At 41.2% G+C, this 21,489-nt stretch overlaps 1 protein-coding gene and 1 pseudogene across 4 annotated transcripts in view; one reads left to right on the top strand and one right to left on the bottom strand.

Annotated features, from left to right (window-relative positions):
- Window positions 1–21,489, bottom strand: part of DENND5B (DENN domain containing 5B) — a 168,015-nt gene that overhangs the window by 64,107 nt on the left and 82,419 nt on the right. For all 4 annotated transcript variants that reach the window (XM_036019194.1, XM_028531886.2, XM_036019193.1 and 1 more), the window contains one exon: window positions 20,175–20,841. In XM_036019194.1, the coding sequence (XP_035875087.1) occupies window positions 20,175–20,841 (667 nt within the window). The remainder of the gene's footprint in view (window positions 1–20,174; window positions 20,842–21,489) is intronic.
- Window positions 6,854–11,733, top strand: LOC114512882 (annotated as a pseudogene).

Raw genomic sequence — 21,489 nt, 5'->3', positions numbered from 1 at the left:
GCACATGAATCTAGGGCAGCACCGTGCAATCTAACACATTAATATTTCTGCAGCAAACCATGAGGGTCCCAAGTAGGGCAGGTAACTGAAGAATAAATAGGTTCACTTTGGTTCAGGTGTGGTTTTGCCAATACATGAGTCACAAAAAAGAATGTTTGGTTTTCAGGATTTTTTTTTTTGTATTTGAGAATTAAAGAGACAGGATATTGTAGTTGTAGTAATCTCTCATGGAATTTATTGTGTTCAAAAACAGTAAATCTGGGGGAGTAACACTTTGGAGAGTCTTCTTAAAAAGGTTAAGCATTCATTTGAATGCTTTCAAGAGGGTATGGGTAGGTGGGAAACATCATTATACTCTGCTTCTGAAATCACTGGTATGTGAATTTACATTCCCTTTAAATGTGCAGGAAGCAAGAAGTAATACAATTGCTCTTCACACTTCTCCCATTAAAAATGTACCGGAATTTTGCTACTGATCACTTCCTTATTTGACTCATTATTAAGACAAATCTTAAATGAAAATCTGTTTACAGGAATACTTCTAAAAATCAAATATCAGATGGCCTGAGGTGTGGGTCAGTCACGTGAACTCATGAAGCTGACCCGCTTGCCTGAAGTGGTGATGCGGGAACACAGGAGGCAGACAAACACACAGACAGACAGACAGACACAGACAGATGGACACACTACCCTGTGAAGCTGGGGTGTTGGAAGGGTGGTCAAAGGAGATCAGACAGTTAGTTAGCTACCTATCACCCTCCTAGTAATCAGGCTGATGTCTGAGCTTAGGAGACAAGGGCCTTACATCACAGGTGTGGAGTTAAGGTTGGGGGGCTGATGTGAAACCTCTGAAAGCTGTTTAATGTTCTAGGTTTAGAAACTGTGGTACAGTCAGAACTAACTGCAGCTCCCTTCTGGCACTTGCCCCACAGGCTCTCTCCTCCACTGTGGGCTTCCTATGGGCAGAGCAGTATCTTCTAAAAAATTTTTAAAAATTACTTTTCCACCCTGGCTGGTGTGGCTCAGTAGATTGAGCGCTGGACTACAAAACAGAGGGTCGCTGGTTCGATTTCCAGTCAGGGCACATGCCTGGGCTGCAGGCCAGGTTCCCCAGTGGGGGAGCACAAGAGACAAACACACATTGATGTTTCTCTCCTTCTCTTTCTTCCTCCCTTCCCCTCTGTCTAAAAATAAATAAATAAAATCTTTGGAAAAAAGTTCCTTTCCTGTTACAGTTGACATTCAAAATTCTATTAGTTTCAGGTTCACAGCATAGTGGTTAGACACATCTACAACTTAAGAAGCGATCCCCTCAATAAGTCTAGTACCCACCTGACACCACACACAGTTATTACAATAGTATTTACATTTCCTGTGCTGTACTTTACATCTCATGACTACTATTTTGTAGCTATCCATTTGTACTTCTTAAATCCTTTCCCTTTCCACCCAGCCTCCCCAACCCCCTTCCCAGTCTGACTTCTGTATCTATGGGTCTGTTTTGTCTGTTCGTTTCTAGTTCTTTACATTCCACAGGTAAGTGAAATCATATGGTAATTGTCTTATTCTGTCTGACTTACTTCCTTAGCATAATACCCTCTAGGTCCATCCATAATGTCACAAATCGGTAAGATTTCATTATTTTTTATGGCTAAAAAAGATTCCATTACATACACACACACATACACACACACCTCATTTCTTCTTTACCAACTGTCTACTGATGGACACTTGGGCTGCTTCCATATCTTGGCTATTGTAAATAAAACTGCAATAAACATAGGGATGCATATATATTTTCAAATTTCTTCAGATAGATATCCAGAAGTGAGACTGCTGGATATGGTAGTTTCGTAAATTTTTTGAGGAACCTCCACATTGTCTTCCACAGTGGCTGCACCAATCAATGTGCATTCCCACCAGCAGTGCAGGAGGGCTCCCTCTCTCCACATGCTTGCCCACACTGTTTGCTGACTTTTTGTTATGGCCACTCTGACAAGTGTGAGGTGGTATCTCACTGCAGTGTTGATTTGCATTTTGCAGAGTGGACTTTTTTAATCTCGTTTTGCCCACAAAGCACAGAGCCTAGTTCACAGCCACGGCTGATGAAAATTTACTGACATTTCTGAATGTAACATTTTTCTCCCTTCCCCAAAAAAGAGAGACCTAACAAAACACACACACACACACACACGAGTAGAAAAGTACATAGATAAATAACTATAAAAAGGCCAAATCCGGGGAAATGTCCTTAAGATTCTCTCTGTGTATATTCACTTCAGTCAAGGACTGGAGTCCTCGTAACCACAGCACTCAGTGTACTACTATCTGGCATATAACAGATGCTCAAAAATATTTTTGAATAAATAGGCTTATTCATTTAAGACTGTGTATTTTTGGTTATACACAACTCAAATACACTTGATTAGATTTTGTCCACATGAGATCAAAGCAGCACTAATTTTTCAGCAGGAGAAAACGGTAGCTCCTCAGACAAGAGACTATACACTCAAAATTCACCTTTCCTGAATATTCATATATTCAGTTAATTATGTGCAGGCCCAGGCACAATATAAAGGAAATTCAAACATTCATTTACTAAGCTGCAGATACTGTGTATTATACAGAGAACTGTTACTAAGTGATTCATTCTAACTACGTATAAGGAGATTTTATAGGGATCAAGACTATTGTTTAGAAACAATGAACACATTTTAATGTTTTTCTTCCTGCATATTAAAACTGTAAAGATTTTAAAGGTGAAACAACTCGGGCTTCCTAAGGCCTCTGAAGAGAGTGGGAAGGGCTTTCAGGAAGCTTCCACAGCTTTTTGGAAGTGACGAGAGGATGAAAACGCAACTGTCTCCCCATCAGGGAGACGCAGTTCACGTGTCCCTCCTGAAGTGTGAGAACAGACTCACTGGAAAGTGAGAGAAAGGAAAACATAACTGTATTCACTCCATGTAAGTATTTTATGAGTTGACTGCCTTCAGCAAGTACAGTATGTCCTATATAGATGGACTATCATAAAAATAACTTGACCATTCTTATCTATACTTGCTAACTTTTAAAAATTATTAGTAGTATTACTCTGGGTTTCTATGGAGTTTTGTTGTTATAAAAATAGTTATAGAAGCCCTGGCTGGCATAGCTCAGTGGATTGAGCGTGGGCTGCGAACCAGTGTCACAGGTTTGATTCCCAGTCAGGGCACATGCCTGGGTTGCAGGCCATGGCCCCCAGCAACCGCACATTGGTGTTTCTCTCTCTCTCTCCTTCTCCCTCCCTTCCCTCTCTAAAAATGAATAAACAAAATCTAAAATAAAAACTTAAAAAAATAGTTACAGAAATAAACTATTATCAGTTTTTTGGGAGGTACTGTTAATTAAAAATTAGCATTCTATGACAATCACTTCCTTAAAGGTTAATGTTTGTGACTCAGCTAGCTTCTTAAAAAAAAAACACCTAAAATCTAGGTTTTGAAAAAGAATTATATTTTTTACAATAATAAATGGGAGGAACAAACTACTTAATAATCCTTAAGTAATTTAAAGTAAAGGAACAGTCATAGTCTACCTTGCCTATCTCAAACTTCCAAATACCATTTTTTTTTTTAAGGAAAAGGAGTAAGAATATTCATTTGGTTAAGCTATACTTAGTTTTCTGGTCAAGACGACAGCACAGGTAAATGTGGTACTTGCATTCCCTCACAATCACATCGAAATTACAACTAAACTACAGAATAACCATCATTCAGAACTGCCTGAAATCTGGCTGAACGGAAGTCCTCCAACTAGGGATTTAAAGAAGTCACACTGAGACTGATAGAAGGGGTGGAGATGCAGAATGGGATGGTCCCAAACCCACGTGTGGAGGATAAAAATCGGCAAGGGTATCTCAGCTGCAGAAAGTCCCCTCTGGTGACCGAGGGTTCCCAGCCCCACATTACACCTTCCGGCACAAGATTCCAGTGCCACCAAGTCCCTATAACTTCTGGCTGTAAAAACTAGCAGGGATCGTAGATGAGCAAGGAGGGCTCATGGAATCCCAGGCAGTTCCTCATAAAAGGCCTACCCACGGACTTACTCACAGACTCATTCTTTCTGAGCTCCAGTGCTAGGGCAGCAGCTCGAAAGGCACCAGGGACATTTGGGGAGAAAGTGAATTGTTTGACCTCAGGGCAAGAGCTGTAGGGGCAGCATTCTCCCAGACAGAACTGCTGGCAGAGGCCAGTGTTCCTTTGCCGAACCCTTGCCCCACAGAGCCAGCAGGAGGGCACAGCATCTGAGTCTCTAACAATCTAGCCAAGGCTCTGTTCCCCAAGACCCCACCCCATGCAACTTTTGGGCCCAGCAAGGCTATTTCCAGTGGCTTTTCCATACGAATGGCCTGTCTTGGCTCAAGCTGCAGACTTTCCTAAAATCTCTTAAATAAGCAGCATCTGGTTCAGTCTGCCCTATATCTCCTACTAAGTGGCCCCAAGCCTGGCACTAGTGGTAGCTGGCCTCGATTCACAGCTTGGCCTCTCCTGGGCACCTGTAAGCTCAACACACATAGCAGCCACCTGCAAATTGTTTTGTAGCTCACATCTGGAAGTCCCAAGCAAGACACAGGCAGTGGATAACCTTGGCCTACACCTCCTGGGATGCCCCAGAGCCAGCACACCTGGAAGACAGCTTCAGACCACACTGAAGCACCACCCAACCATTGTCACAAGCAACATACTCAAGGGGCAGGCTCAGCATGCACCAGAGCCCTGCTGAAGTGTCCTGCTCCATCAGTGAGCCCCTACACTGCCAATCCTCCACAGTGATCCCAGTCCTTGAAGCCCATTGAACAGGGGTTAAATCTCTCCCACTGACATGCCAATCAAAGCTCAACTACAACAGGAGGAGGTACACAGTCCACATGGGGTGGATGCTGGTTTGCACTGGGATTGCCCAGTTTCGGTAAATGGGGAGGCTGTGCCAGCAGACCCTATAGGACACCTACTACAGTAGGCCACTCTACCAAGCCCGGGTCACATAACCACGGTACCTAATACACAGAAACCACACAGGGTAAAAGCAAAAATTAAGAGAGAACAGGTCTCCAGTGAAAGAAGAAAAAGAACTAAATGAAATGAAGGTAAACAAATTAAGAGATAGAGTTCAAAACAAAGGTTATAAGGATGCTCAAGAACTTAGAATTTCAAGAGCACCAAAGCAGATATGAAAACTATAAAAAAGAATTATTCAGAAATGAAAGATACACTACCTAAAATGAAGAGTAATTTATAGGAAATCAACAGCAGTGAAGATGAAGCCTAGACTCAAATCAGCGATTTGGGAGATAAGGAAAAAAAGCACCCGATCAAAATAGTAAAAAGAATCCAAAAATAGGATAATGCAAGAAGCCTCTGGGACAACTTCAAACAAAAAAAATTGCATACAAATGTTTGTATACAAACATACAAACACCTTGGGGGTGCTGGGAAGAAAGAGAGAAAGCAAGAAACTGAAAACCTATTTTAAAAAGTAATTACAGAAAACTTCCCCAACCTGGTGAAGAAATCAGACATACAAATCCAGGAAACGCAGAGTCCCAAGAGATGAAGAGCAAGGATCTGTTGGGAACCGCCCTGCCTGGTTTCAGAAGCTGTAACCCCTTGTGTAAGGCTGAATAAAAGGACACTGGGACCATAAGCCACTAAGGAGACAAAGCTTATCTCTCTGGCAGGAGCATGCCCCCTACCCCATTTTACTTCACCCTGCTTGGCCCTGGGTGGATGACTGGTTAGCCAATGATGGGTTAGATTCCTAAAAGGATGGATGACCTAAGACAGGCACAGTCATGAAGGGGCCCTCAGGGAAGGACTTGGGGGGCTATAGAAAAAGGAGGTGGTGGACCCTCGCCCCTTGGCTTTGACAAAGCTTGAGTCCTCATTCTGTCTGTAAGAAGTCTAATCTCTTGGCTGCCTTTCTTCCCCTGCCTGACTTAAGCCTGAAACAATGCTGGAGGTAGGTGTGGCCCTGTGCTGGAAAGGGCAGGTTCCCCAAGGGCGATCAGGCCTAAGAAAGAATGCATAAAACCCTGTGAAACCTACTTTGCTAAGAATACCCTCAATTTAAATGATAAGGGTCCAAGCACAGAATGAGTTTATTTCCCCAAAGTTTTATGGCCCTTTAGCTATCTGACCCTGACTCAGAATAAGCCCTCAGAGTTCTTTGTATATTATCTATTGTTTGATCCTTACTGCCTGACAATGATTGATGAGCTTTACTTGTATTCCTATGCAAATTAAACCCAATAAAAGCCCATTGAGGAACAGGCTCCTGGCCCTTCTCCTTTGAGAGGTTGGCCACCTTTCCTCCCCAAGCAGAACATGTCTTAGTGGACTTATTCTCATCTGTGGTGCCTGCAGAGCTCCCCCCACAAGGATCTACAACCTAGATTACTATACCCAGCAAAGGTATCATTTAGAATTGAAGGACAGATAAAGAGAGTCCCAGACAAGGAAAAGCTAAAGTAGTTCAACACCAAACCAGTATTATATGAAATGTTAAAGGGTCTTGTTTAAGGAAAAGAAAAAAAAATAAAAAATATGAATAATGGCAAGTAGAAATCTATCAACAATTGAATCTGAAAAATAAAATAAATGAACAAGCAGAACATAAACAGTCTCATAGATACAGAGAACATGTTGACAGTTGCCGGGTGGGAGGGGGCTCGGAGGGATGGGTGAACACGATGACGGAATTAAGAAGTACAAAGTGATAAAAACAAAACAGTCATGGGGGTGTAAAGTACAACATAGGGAATATAATCAATAACATTCTAATAACTATGTATGGTGTCAGATGGGTGCAGGATTTATTGGGATGATCACTTAGTAAGTTATATAATGTTTCATCAGTGGGTGTACCTCTGAAACTGATATAATATTGTATGTTAACTAATTGAAAAATAAAAAATGACTTAAATAAGATAAACTTAGCAATCATTCATTCTGTCAATGCTCTTCAATCAAAAATCCCAAGACCACACCTGTATTTGAATAGCTGGGTTTATTGTTCATTGCAGAGAAGAAGAATGCACAGCCTGGGGAAATATGAGATGTCTTAGTAAGAGGGTTTAGAGAGGCTCTATTACAGGATTTGGGCTTTGTTGGATAATTTTGGCCAGGCATAAGGAAGTAGAGACCTGCTTTGAATTGGATGCTGTCAGAAACCCAGGCAGTTCTATCACTGGGTATCTCAATAGAGCTGATCTGCAGGAAGGGCAGACTGAAGTGGGGTAAAGCTGTGACTGGTAAGGAAGGGAAGCAGCAGTTACTAACTTAGCGAGAGAGGAGGATGTCTGGTATTTTGTGTGCTTCACAGTGACCACGCTTGAAGTGGATGTGCTTGGGGGACTGTTTATATTCTGTAGCTATCATGTGACCGGTTTGCAGTAACAGTGAGATGTAGCTGCGAGAGCTAAATCAGCTCCTGGTTGTCAGGGACTGCTTTTTTTTATTTCTTTCTTGATTGTAAGTCAGACACAGGTGAAAGGCTTGGGGTTTGAAGCAGTCAGTTCCTGTGCCAGTGATCTATTTACTGCCTCTCAGCTCCAAATTTACTCAGCACATGATGTGGGACCATGGACTGGACTATAAGCACTTCTTCTGCAGGGAGCACAGCGTCACGCTTCAGCAGTACACAGCACCAGAGAGACAGTGCAGGAAGAAGGGGCTTCTCACTTCAGGTGTGCAGTGTTTTGTTTGTTCTTGCTCGTGTTGCACGGTTGATCAGTAGTGCGGATATGTGAAGACATCTGGTGGTACACTTTTCCAGCCACATGCCTGAGGTAAGCAGTCTCAGTGATGGGCCAGTGGTCATCTTCACATGACTCTCCTAACACAGGTATTGTTGCACACTCAGCTCTCACACTCACACTGGTGCCCTGACAACTTCTGTATGCCTATCTATTCACCACCCACAGCTCCCCTGGGCCTTCGAGGTCTGTCTTCTACTGGCCTGGTGACTGAGGACTAGCTCAGGCCCAGCAACCCACAGACCTTCTCCACCATCTAGTGACCTGCAGTCACACCTCCCTCAATGAGGAATGACCCTCAGTCTTGGGAAGTGGGGCCCCCACTCCAACTTCGTCCTTCCTAGGGTATCCTTTAGAGTTTCCTTCATGTCTTTACAGTTACTTTCCTAGTGTAGCTTAATAACTCTTCATATTACACTCCGTTGTTTAAATTATTGTGTAGTTTAATCTGTCTCCTGACTGGACCTAGGCTGAAAGGCAGAGGGTTTTAAGTAGTCAGATCAAACCTGTAACAGCTTAGCTACCGTATTTACAGTTGATGGAAAAAACATTCAATCTCATAGAAAACACAAATTCTTAAATAATGGAAACTAGCACCCCGGGCTATTTGCTTGCTTTGACAAGGGAAAACCTACACATGGGAAGTAAAAGTCAATTTTCCCTTCTCCTACTAGACACTGCAACACTGAAAGGCTGACACATAGGGCTTATTTTTCCCTCACCACAGATAGAGATCTTCTTGTATAAAGCTAGAACCCAAGGAGGGTAAAAATCTCAAGGAAAAGAGATCAAGAAAGGAAAAAAAGAACTTTACCACCAAGGAAAGCTGTCTGTCCTGGTCTAACTCTGGGAAGAAAAGGAAAAAAAAGCCTCTCTGAGAATTCCTGTTTCCTGAGATTCGATCTGTCATCCCTTGGTCAGCTATCTTTCAAGTATGTCCGGAGCCCAAACTCATGCTACCTGTGTGGCCCGAGGAAACATTGAGTCGAGTATTCTGACTTCAAGTGACGCCGTGTCGCCGGCGAACTCAGCTGCCAGGTGAAAGAAAACATAAAGCCTTCACGGCGGAACAGATCCTCAAGACACAACCAACCAGATACTGAAAATTACCCGAGACAGAATATAAACTATGCATGCTTTATGTTTAAGGAAATTAAAGGAAAAATTAAGGAATAAAACTGTTAACAGGGTCACTGAAATTAAAATGTTGAAGGAAGGGTTAGCTACAAATTAGACACAGGTAACAAAGAGAATGGGAGACAGATACGGAGAAATCTCCCCAAACGTAGCAGAGACAGGGACAGAAGAACAGGCTGAGAGAGGTGGGAGACTGAGCAAGATTTACATGCTTAACTTCTCTTTCAGAAAGATTTTTTTAAAAAGATGAATGGAAGTAGTATTTTTAAAAAATGGTTGAGAATTTTCCAAAATCGGTAAAAGGAGTTAGATTTTTAAAAATGCAATGACTCACAAGCAGGACGAATAAAGAAATCCTCATCTAGATAAATCACAGTCAAAATACAGGACACCAAAGACAAAGAGAAAATCTTATATACAGCCAGAGTGAAAAGACAAATATTTGGCTAAGGAATGACAGATAGAGTTATTGTGACATGATTTCTCAGCAGCGAAACTGAAAACTGGAAGATTTGTCGAATATTATTGTCCAAGTGCTAGGAGAAAAAACTAACCTAGAATTTAATACAATACAACCATCTTTCAAAAATAAGGACAGAGCCCCAGCTGGTAGGCTCAGTGGACTAAGTGCTGGCCTGAAAACCAAAGGGCTGCCAGTTGATTCCCAGACAGGACACATGCCTGGGTTGCGTGGGCCAGGTCCCCAGTTGGAGGCACATGAGAGGCAACCACACATTGATATTTCTCTCTCTCTCTCTTTCTCCCTCCTTTCCTCTCTCTGAAAATAAATAAAATCTTTTAAAAAATTAAAAAATAAGGACAAAATAAACACAATTTCAGATGAACAAAATCTAATAGAGAATGCCATCTCACTTAAGAACTTCTAAGAATAAACTTTAGAAAGAAGACTGATCGCAGAAGAAATACCTACAATATGAAATGTTAATTATCCAATAATTACAATGATGGGTGAATTTTAATAAAACGAAGTATATAAAATAAAATGTCTAAGTTGAGGGATTATCAAAATCCTGAACATAAGCTTTCTATAGTATCTGTATTTTACAGATTCTGGTTAATATAAGACTAACATGAGATGATATGTTAATATCTCAAAATTTACCATTAAGAAAAAGAAACTGAGCACATAACATCTACACTAAAAGGAAAAGCTGCAATGATAAAAAAAAAAATTTTCAATTATCTCAAAGACAGGAAAACGAAAAAAGGAGAAAAGCAGGACAAATAGTTAAAACAAATCAAAATTAAAATTTTAGAACTGAGTAGTGGAAATATCAGATACTAAGACTTGTGGAGTGAAGCTAACAAAAACCTCAAATGACTAAGATGCTAAGTTTAGGCAGTGTATGTGTAAAGTAATATGCCCAAAGGAAGTAGGAAACGAAACCAGAAATTAATAAATAGAAAACAAAGGTACAATAGAAAGTACCAACAAAGGTAAAAGTTATTTAAAAAGAGAATATGACTGACACCCCTTTAGGTAAGAAAAATCAAGGGGAAAAGAAAGTAGTAATAAGCAGTATTAGGAATGAAAAGGGGGATTAAACTACAGACATAGCAGAGATTGAGAAGATAGGGATATATTAAGACTTTATGTCAATAAACTGAAAGTTTAAGAAAATTATTCCTATATATGGTGTGTGTAGGGGAACTTATTGTGATCATTTTGCAGTGCATAAAATCATCTTAGGCTATATACCTGATACTAATATGTTATATGTCAATTATACCTCAGTAAAAATAAATTAAAACGTATAAAACAGGTCTGCGCTTCGGCAGCCCTGGAGCCGTCAGGTGCTCAGGGGAACAGGGCAGCGTGGGGTCCCAGTCCCTGTGCTAACCAGCAGCTACAGCCACGGGTAAAAGCCCTGTGCTCTTCAGCTTCTCCGGGTTGTCCCGTCCCACAGCCCTCGTCGGTGCCCCACAGCACTTGCTAGGAGCTGCTCACCCAGAAGTTCCTCAGCCTGTAAGGGGACCAGCCGACCTGCCAGAAAATTCATGGTGCAGCTACTCGCTTGCTAAATAGTGGGGCAAGTCTGTGGGCCTGCCCAAGGGTTTCACGGTGAGCAAGCAGGGCAAGGCGTACCTTGCTGCTGCAGATCCGGCTCACTCCCCCGGGAAATCTTACATCTTCAAGCGCTGTGTTTCTCTGCTGTGATATGCAGGGAAGGTTCAGACCAGCCATCGAGTATTTGGGGGAAATTATCATTGTGAAACAAAGATTGTTACAAGGGGCTCAGATTTTAGGAATTCCAGTGATTGTAATGGAACAGTATCACAAAGGTCTTGGAAACACCATTCAAGAAATTGTTTTGACAGGTGTAAAACTGGTACTAACAAAGACCAAGTTTTCAATGGTATTACCAGAAGTAGCAGTGGCATTAGCAGAGATTCCTGGAATTAGGGGTTTTGTGTTAGTTGGAAGAGAAACACCCAAAAAACACTCTGGAGCTAGCAGTCCGAGGTATTGAGGTTCATATTGTTTGCTGCCACCACATCCAGAAGCATGGTGGACAGGGTGTTTGATCTCCAGCATCTTGCTCAAACCGGGATCACAGTGACTACTAGCAAGGTTGTTCTGCTACAGCTGAGGGCTGATAAACACCATCCAAAATTCAAGGAAATTCAGAACCTAGTTAAGGTGAGTGCTACAGAGTTGGATCTGCTCTCCAAAGTACAGACATCTGCAGGACTGGTGTCCTGGGTTGCGGGCCAGGTCCCCAGCTGGGGGCGTGGGAGATGCAACGAATGGACTGATGTATCTCTTGCACATTGATGTTTCTCTCTCTTTCTCCCTCCCTTCCCCTCTCCCTAAAAATAAATAAATAAAAAAGAAATCAGGTGAAGAAACTAAATATTGATAGGAAAAGAAAAGGTAAGTGCCAAGAAATTCGATCCAGCAGGGTATCTTTAGATGGTTATTAAGAAATGGGATGAATAAAACAAACAGTAATGTGATTGAAACAAAGGTCTTAACCTAGCACTTCTGTGTAAGATTGGGTAAACCAAAGGGGACCCTGATGGTCCCCATACTATAAAAGGTCCCTAAACAAATTTGGTCCAGTTTGGAGAAATTTAAAACATGGGCAAGGCAAAGAGTACAATGAGAAATCCTACCCGGGGTAGTCTTGGCCGAGTACTCAAAGACAAAAGGGCCAGGGTCTTTTGGCTCAACCCCCTGTAAGGGGACCCGAAACCTAATGCACATAAGTGGGTAAAATAGTCAGGGGTACAGATGCTGGACCCCTTGATCACTGAGCCTCACACACTGCAGTGCCCCAAACTCTTGGGTGAAGTCTTAATGCAGGCTACAATTAGACTGACAGAGTAGAAAATTGTCAAGGTTGGTAGGACTAGGGTGGAAGTTTGGGTGAAAACTGGTATGTTTAAATAGACTGTGTGTGAATGTGTTATGGGAATGGATTGGGGAACACCTCCCCCAGAAGTAAAACACAAGGCATGTACATCACCCTTCAAGCAGTATTAACTGGACTTGCTGCATGGAAATAAGACCTCCTGGGCTCACAGTATAGAAAAGAAGCCAAACTTTGTTCAGTAGCCCCATGGGTAGCACAGTTTGGGGTTTATGGCGAAAGCCTGTGAGCGCCTCTCAGTGACAACTTTTGGGCTGTTGGACTAGAGATTTGTTTGCCCTTTGAGAGGCAATTACTAGCTTGCAGTTGAACATTAATCTAAACTGCCCCTATGCCTGAAAGATATAAAATAATCTTGAAACCTGAAATACCCATGATGTCTTGGATGACATCAGAAAAACACTCTAATGAGAGAAGGTGGTGCTCAGAAGAGTCATGTAATAAATGGAAATGGTTTACACTGGAAACCTGTTGCAAGGGGAGTGCAAGGAGATACAACCAGGAGCCTCTTTTCCCACAGGACTGTCTCTGGAACTGAGTGACGGGCTGCTAGGGTCTAGCATCACTTGGACCGTGCCCCATACACACTTCTCAAATGGCCAACAAAGAGCTGTTTGGTTTATAAACAACAGTTCCAAGGTAAAAGGACAATATCCTGGTTGGACAGTCCACACTTGATCAAGGAAGGTAAAAACAGAGCAGCTCTATGGGCTGATTAGCAGGCTGCTTTCCTAGCAGTGATGGAAGAACTGAACAATGTTAAAAGCACACGTTTGGTTTTTTTTTACTGACTCACGGGCAATGGAAAACTGGACTTCTAAAAGGACGCCTTATAAGGGAGGCTCAGCCCTATGGAAAGCACTCTGGTAATGTACAGGGCACAGTGAAGTAGGACATGCTGTTGTCCATCATAAGAACCCCCTTCCAGGTTCTGGAGGTGAGTGCAACATCCAAGTGCACCTGTTGGAGGGGCCACCTGGGTCCATGAAATGAGGGGACATGGGGGTCTGCAGCATGCAGAGATGAGTGTAGTCCAGATAGACTCCTCTTATATCCTCTTAGGCACAAAATGCCAACAACTCTTTTGTCTGCCAGCAAGAAAGACAGAGGCTGCAGAGAGTTGTGAAGAAGATTCCCTGAGGAAAGCACCCCACCCTCAGCAGGCAAGTGTCTTATACTGGATCAATGCCAGCAGCCCTGGGTGGGGGGGCAGGGGGCACTATAAATGAGCCCTAACAGGAATAGACACTCACTCTGCATTAGCTGTGCATCTTTGGTGGTAGATGCAATTGCTCAAAATACCATGAGGGGACTGAAACAAGACACTCTACCAATCTGGGTGGGTGAGTTACATTTCTTCAGAGGACGGGATGCACTGTGCACTTCACAGCATACAGTATCCAACAGTGGGCAAAGAGATATCACACCAAGTAGACATATCATGTTGCTCATCCTCCTCAGAGTAATGGTTTAACAGAGAACTGGAACAGCCAGTTGAAATATCTGCTCTCTAAAATGGGTGCAGATAAAGGCATGAAGGGCTGACCCACATGCCTTCATGAGTCATGTTCACAACTCGACATGGAGGTGCTTAAGGGCGGCTCCCCACTAGATAGATTCCTTTGTTCTTCCGGTGCATCTGGGGAGACGGCATAGAGACGGATGCTGATATGACAACCAGAGTCTTTATTTTCCTCCTCATACTACCTCGACCTTCTCTTTCCACCCTGATGCAGGACCAGGACTACAACTGCCAGAAAGCAGAGATGATTCCTAAGCAAGAAACGGCAACTCTACTATTAAACCTTTACATCCAAATTCCTAAGGGCCTGACTGACCTGCCTTCACACTATCTGGCAAAATTGGAGTTAGCAGTGAATGCAGTTGTACTGCTAAGTGGTAAAAACAGCCCACTAGTCCTGTACCCATGTAACCTCACCCTACATGAATGGTGATGAAATGAAGGGGTGGTACTTGCTAGACCAATATTGCTGCTTCCAATTTAAACCAACTGGCTGCACCTAATAACCCTTCCAAAGGTAAAAATGTTTGTTTGGGTATACATGGAAAGAAGGTAGGATAGTAGCTGAGGGTAAAGGAATAAACAAATGAATTGTATAATAAGGTAAATCCCACATTACATTAACACCTTGAAAGAGGCTCAGAGCAAGAAATGACACTCTTAGCTCAATATACCAGATGCCTTGAAAGGGCGAAGCCATACATTGCTGAGACCATCCCTGCTCTTGGAACCTGACAAAGTCAAAAAGAAACCTGCAAACCTCAGGGGCCTCGCCCTGGAAGACATTTTCATACAACAGGATGATGAAATGAACTAATTATTAATGACCGAATAAGACTAGTAACATGCCAGCATCTTGTAACTGTTAGGATTCTTTTGCTACAAGGATCCCTAGTCAAAGACCAGGGGGTAGCCTGTGGTATAATAAAAAATATTTGGTCTTTGTCCTCAGTCGATGATGATGGTGGTGGTGATGGAAAAGGAATGGAGAAGGAAGAGAAATAGAAAAATCAAACAAACCATTAAGGAACCTGAACTGTCACTAACATCTTCCCACAGACCCGTTTCCAGTCAGGTTTTCTCATGTAGTCACGGAACAAAGCAGTCCGACCTTCAACACACTGTTCCCCATGTTATCTTCCAGAGGAAAACGGGGCACCTTCTAACTCTTTCTGTGACTCGAGAATGACCTCAATACCAAAAACCAGACAAGATACTACAAGCAATGAAAATTACAAGCCAAATCATTAAAAAACACAGATGCAAAAAATTCTATTAAAAATATTAGAAATCAAGCATATATTGATATGGTAATAATACATTATTGCACGACTATAAGGATAAAATGTGGATTTTTCACCTTACTAAATGATTAAAAAGAGAAAAATATGATCATCTTACTTTATACACAGAGCATTCAATAAAATACAACACAGAGACACGATTTTTTAAGACTCTGAAGAAACTAGAAATAAAAGGAACTTCTTTAACCTGGTATGAGGCTACTTCCCAGAAACACTAAAAGCATTCTTGTTAAGGTCAGGAAAAAGACAAGAATGTCTGCTACTGTGAATCTCACTCTATACTGTACTGCAGAGCCGGCGTTACAAAGCAAGACAGAGAAATAAATGTGACAAAGATTGGAACAGAAGCAACAAAACTGTCATTATTTGCACATTATTATCTACTTTACTATGATAAAACCTTACTAACAGACATTAAAGGAGATCCTTAGAAATGGAGGCATGTATCATTTTCATGGAAGAGGAGACTCAATATTTTAAGTGTTAATTGTCCCCAAATTGAATTCAATAAAAGGATGGTGAAGAGAATTGTCCTATCAGATACCAAGACCTACTGTAAAGCTACAGTAATTAACACAGTGTGATTTAGTGCTGAGACAGAAAGACGCCCTCACATACGGGAACCTAAACATAGCCCGAAGGGACACTGCAGATCAGAGGGAGGAAGGACGGTCTACTCACTAACTAGCACTCACAGAACTAGTTATAGATACTTCTAAAACATTAAATTTGATCTCTTCCTTACAACATAAACAAAAATCAATTTCTGATGTATAAATTAAGGCATTAAATACTAAAGGTAGTTTTAAAAGATTTAGAAAAAAATGTAGAATATTTTTATGATCTCAGAATAGAGAAGTATTTCTTAAATAAAGTGAGGTTAAAATCACAAATTTTAAAAATTGATAAACTGAAATTCATGAATATTAACAGTATTTTAATCCATGAAATGATCCCTGAGAGAAAATAAAGAGCCACAAACTCAAAAAAACGTTACACATAAACTGACAAAGGATTAGTTTCTTGAATACACAAAAAAATCACCTAGAAAATGTCGTAATAGTGAGATTCCATTATCACAAAATAAAGCTAACAGTATAAAAATATTGGCCAAAGCTGCTCATATTCTCCCGTGTTTAAGATACAGATCATGGGAACCTACTTTCTGCCATCAAAATATCAAGTATGCTTTTACGATTTATAAACTCCATAACCAATAAGCTATGACATTCAGTTGAGCATGATCAGCAACTTGTGAACAGAAGACTCCCAACTTTTTAAAGAAAAAATCTCAAGCAGCTTCTACTTTCTGACAAGGTTGTTCCACGCACAACTCACAGAGGGAGGGGGAGGAGGACTGGGTAAGGCAGAGGCGGGCAGTGCAGTGCCGGCTGTGGGTAGCTGCTCATTTCCATAGTGAAGAGTCAACCGGAGATGTTCCTGAGACTTTAATTATTGGTATCAAAAGTTAGACACTGGTGTTGAAATTCTCCTACTTCTTATTCCTCCACTATTCCTTTGAAAAGAGGATCGCATTCCAATCTTCCCTGTCATGTGGTCCAGGTATTTCCAGGCTGCAGAAGAAAGTGCTCTTTTCTGATTTGGGGTACCAGAAAAAAGGTTTGACCTCCTGGGTGCATTTTCTAGCTAAAATTTCTAGCTAGTTAACATAGCAAAGTGATTGTGATGTATATGCTCTCTAAATAACAGACTGAATCTGTTTAAATGGGCTGTGACTAGAATTTCAAATCACTCTAGAAAGACAATTTCTTCATTGAAATCCATCTACCTTGATTCACTTTCAGATTTCATGGTAATTTTTTAGCACCTGCAGTATTTCAAAATTTTATGGCATAGCTTTATCAGTGAACAAGAAGTGAAGTATCAGATATTATTAAAACCCCCTAACACAGTCAGGGAGAATGAAGAAGGGCACCAGAGTACAAATCAACATAATGATTTTTTTATTTCATTCATTTAAATGAAATGTCTTTCTGTAATGGGAAAGACACTGTCAATGTTAAAACTTGCATTTACAGAGCTTTCATTTTTTTACTCTATAATTACTTAGCGTGGTACCTTTACAATAGATGTGCAGAGTGAGCTTATAAAAATATTGAGACAGATACAGAAAGGTTAAGTGCAGTGCCCAAGACAGTTAAAACAGCGGTTAAGTGCTCTGTGGAAACACTCACCTGAGTCCTATATTTAGCTCCACCACATTATGTAATAGCTGTGCGATCTTGGACAGATTACTAAGCTTCCCTGAGCCTCCATTTCCTCCTGGATAAAACACTGATATCAGCACTAACTCACTGTTGAGAGGATTAGAGGTAGGGATAAGTAACCAAAGCATACAAGGCATTTTTATAGTATGATTCCTAACATAGAGTGATTACAGTAAATAATTATAAAATTATTCTGAGACTTTTTTGTATAACACAAATATGCACACACACATACATATTTCTATAATCTCAGGAATCACTGTTGTTCTTGACATGTTACCAAAAAAAAGAAATTGAGTACAAAAACATGCTCATAAATAATCACTCTTCACTTGAAACTGAAATAAACAGATATATATTAATCAACTATGAACTTTCAACAGGCTCCCATTAGCCAGCTGTGACAAGGTAATTAAACAGAGCAGAAAGATGAGCGCCCAGGACAGACCACAAGCAATGAGACATACAGTGAGTGCTATTTAAAACAGAAAATGTCAGCCCTGGCTGGCGTAGCTCAGTGGATTGAGCGCGGGCTGGGAACCAAAGTGTCCCAGGTTCAATTCCCAGCCAGGGTACATTCCTGGGTTGCAGGCCATAACCCCCAGCAACCGCACATTGATGTGTGTGTGTGTGTGTGTCTCTCCCCCCCCCTTCCCTCCCTAAAAATAAATAAATAAAATCTTTTAAAAAATAAATAAATAAATAAATAAAACAGAAAATGTCATAATGGAAGGTTTTTTCTTAAAAAACAAACAAACAAACATGACATTCAGTAAAAGAGAACATTTATTAGGTTCTCAATCTTGAATAAGGGTTAAAGTTACTTTAAATACAGTAATATATTTAACCCTCATAATTCAAAATATCATAATTTATAGATGATTAGGTAGGACTAGTAAAACTAATAATTGCAATGACACTGGATATCATGTTATAGTCAGCCAATTATGCCCAAAGTATTCTGCACATGTTTTCTTAGTCTTCACAGTCAGTGATGAGGAGGAGGAATTAAAAAACAAACAAACCCTGTTATCCCTACAGACATGAACTGAAGATTATGTAACTTGTCCATGGTTCTGGTCAATAAGTGACAGAGCAGAGATCTGAATCCAGAATTGTTATGACTTCAAAAACCAATATTCTTCCAGGCAGAACATCAGGACATTGAACTAAATGACCCTGCAGATGCCTTGTGTATCTAGGATCTAAAATTCTCTTTCCTAGTGGGTGAATACAGCTGAGGGTATTAAGCTCCAAGCCCCTGCCCCTTTCAGCAACTCTCCAGGCCTACCCACCCACTTCAGAGAATAAAGCAAGAAAGGAAGAAATAGAAAGGAGGGAAGAGTTAAATCTTTCAAATACAAAGGGGTGATCTGCAAGTAATGATGAGCTCTAAGAAAGTAAGAGCTCAAGGAAAGGAAAGAACTTAGACTGGCCATTAGAGAAGAATTTCCTGACAATAAGCATTGAAACACTGGAACTCATTATCCAAGAACATTATGGAGAATAAACCAAAGAAAATACAGCCTCGTGAAGGGCTGTCAACACACAAATAGTGTCAACATACGCACAAGATGGGTAAGTACAAATATAGCCTACTTGGCTCAGTCTCACTTATAGCTTAAAATAGAAAAGAAAAAAATGAAAAGTGGTAAAATAAGCCCAAGAGCAGCAGTCAGGAGATCACACTATGATTCTGCCAGCCTGAATTAAGTTAGCAAAATGCTAACCCAAATATTTGTGCCTCATTTCTCAGAGGACTCATCAATGCACAGGTACTGTTTTATACTTTCCTTCAATTCATTATCCATTAAGAAACAACATTTATTTCCTCTGCAGAGTCATATTCATACTAGTAAAATAAAACCCAAATTTTGTTAATTTTTTAAGTACATGTTGGGAGAACTCTGAATGAAAAATAACATCAAGATAAATTCCTTCTGGGGTTAAAAACAAAAGGGAAAAAACCCCACACAAACCTGGTGGCACTGTTAAGACTAGCGGAGTTGTATTTGTGTCAGGGCTATATCCCTCCTCTCACCCACAGGCAAAGGCTCAGAGTCAAGTGCCCTAGGACAGCCAGCGATCTTCAACAGTGCGCCACAAGACTAAAAGACGCAACACCTGACTATTTAGTCAGGGCACTGACCGCTTCCCTTGGACTGTCAAATAAAAAGATGATGGAGGCCAACACAAAAACAGCCGTGTGGTGTGAATAATCAAAATTATACTTATTTGTTTTGTTAGATCAGCAAAAAATACATATGTTTTGGTGTGCCAGAGAATTTTAGGAATTACTTTGTGTGTGCCATGAGGTGAAAAGGGTTGAAAATAGCTGCCTTAGGAAGCTGCAGGGTTCTAACAATTTCGCTTCTCCCTTTCGATGTCAGCTGAGTTTTGATGTGAACCTTTTCTAATCTGTAAAAAAAGAGAAGTCTACACGTTCCTGGTAGCAACAGGATTCTCTTTACTCTCATTATGAAAAGAAACATTTCTTTTAGGATAATTACGGATTATCAGGAAAGGGAGGGATTTTTCCACTAAAAATAAATAGACTCAAGTAAGCCAAGCTGGCACTGCTTCTGTATTCTTTCCTGTTTTTCTCTGCCGTCACCGCCACCCTAGAGAGATGCAGTGTGTCAGCCTCTGGTCCCACCTACACCTGCTCCTTTCACCCAAACCAGAAAAAACTTCTGACCATTAATAATTTAGCTCTAATAATATACCCCATGGAAATAGAGCAGTAGAGCTTAAGTCCTTGTTTCTAGGAGACTTAAAAATCTAGGGCAGACCTACCTTGTGAGTAGAGAAGGATCTGCATCTCTAAAAGAACACAGGTGAACACCTGCACCAGGTTCTCCAATCCCAGGAACTCGAAGGCCTCTCGAAGAGGATAATCGGAGAGGGGGAGTTCACTGGGCCCAGGCCTCTGGCAGATGATGGGTTCGTAAACACCATAAAATTTCAGTGATCTCCCTGGAGGTGGAAGGGGCACTTCATAGAGAATATTATGGATGTAGCTCTCCAGTGGCAAGGGTGGTGGCTGCTGTGAGGTAACTGCCTTGTAAAGCTGGATAAGGAATTTCTTGCAGGCCTGCATGAAGGGCAGTGGTGTGATCAAACATATACTTTTGGAAACATACAGGGTGTCCCTGCTGATGTCATAGGAGTTGTATCGCTGGAGTTTCAAAAGGGAAGTTGTGTCTCCCTCGTCGATGCTGCTCGCCAGCGAGTCCATGCTGCAGGAGGAGGAGGCGCAGACACTGCTGTAATGCTCCGCATTGTGCATCTGGTAGAGCGTCTGCATGGCCGTGCAGATCTGCTTACTTGTAACTTCTTCATAAAAAGTGAGAACAAAACCGTAGGTACGAGAACCATCTTCCCGGGTAATTATAAACGAGTGGAACTGAGGGTCTCTACTGTCAGTTTGTGTTCTGAAAGACAGCCCTTTCGGCATGCACAGCTGTGGAGGAAGGGGGAAAAGCATGAGAATGCAGTCCACCACGAATAACCTCAAACCAGAAAAGAAGCTTGTGAACCTCTATCCAAGCTTGTGATCTTCAGCAAGTCACCTAACTTCTCTGAGCCCCAGTTTCTTCATCTCCAATATTTGCTACATCAGTGACTTGACGACAATCTATGCAAGGGCACCTGACAAATATTTAATATTTAAGTACTATTTTTGGAGTTATGTGATGTTTCGAAAGAATAGGGAAATAGGTAAAGGCTTATTTGACAAATAGAAAAAAAGTTAAATACAAAATACTACGTTATTTTCTCTATTTTGAGCAGTATGATACTTCTTCATCCTTGAAAAATAAACCAAAGGTGGAATGTTTTTTTGATTTACTGACGCAGAAGGGTAGAAACCAGACATTTTAGATTATCTTCAGTAGACTCAGGGGTGCTCAACCTTTTGGCATCTCTGGGCTACATGGAAAGAAGAGTCATCTTGGGCCACACATTAAAAACACTGTGACAAGTAATCACAAAAAAAATCTCAACGTTTTGAGATTTTGCATTGGGCTGCATTCATTGCCATCCTGAGCTGCACGTGGCCTGCAGGCTGCAGGCTGGACACCCCCACAAGGTCTGGGGAACTGGCTAGGAT

This window comes from Phyllostomus discolor, chromosome 2 (genome assembly GCF_004126475.2).
Source record: "Phyllostomus discolor isolate MPI-MPIP mPhyDis1 chromosome 2, mPhyDis1.pri.v3, whole genome shotgun sequence".
Taxonomy (NCBI): Eukaryota; Metazoa; Chordata; class Mammalia; order Chiroptera; family Phyllostomidae; genus Phyllostomus; species Phyllostomus discolor.
This window is presented reverse-complemented; position numbering and strand designations above follow the sequence as displayed.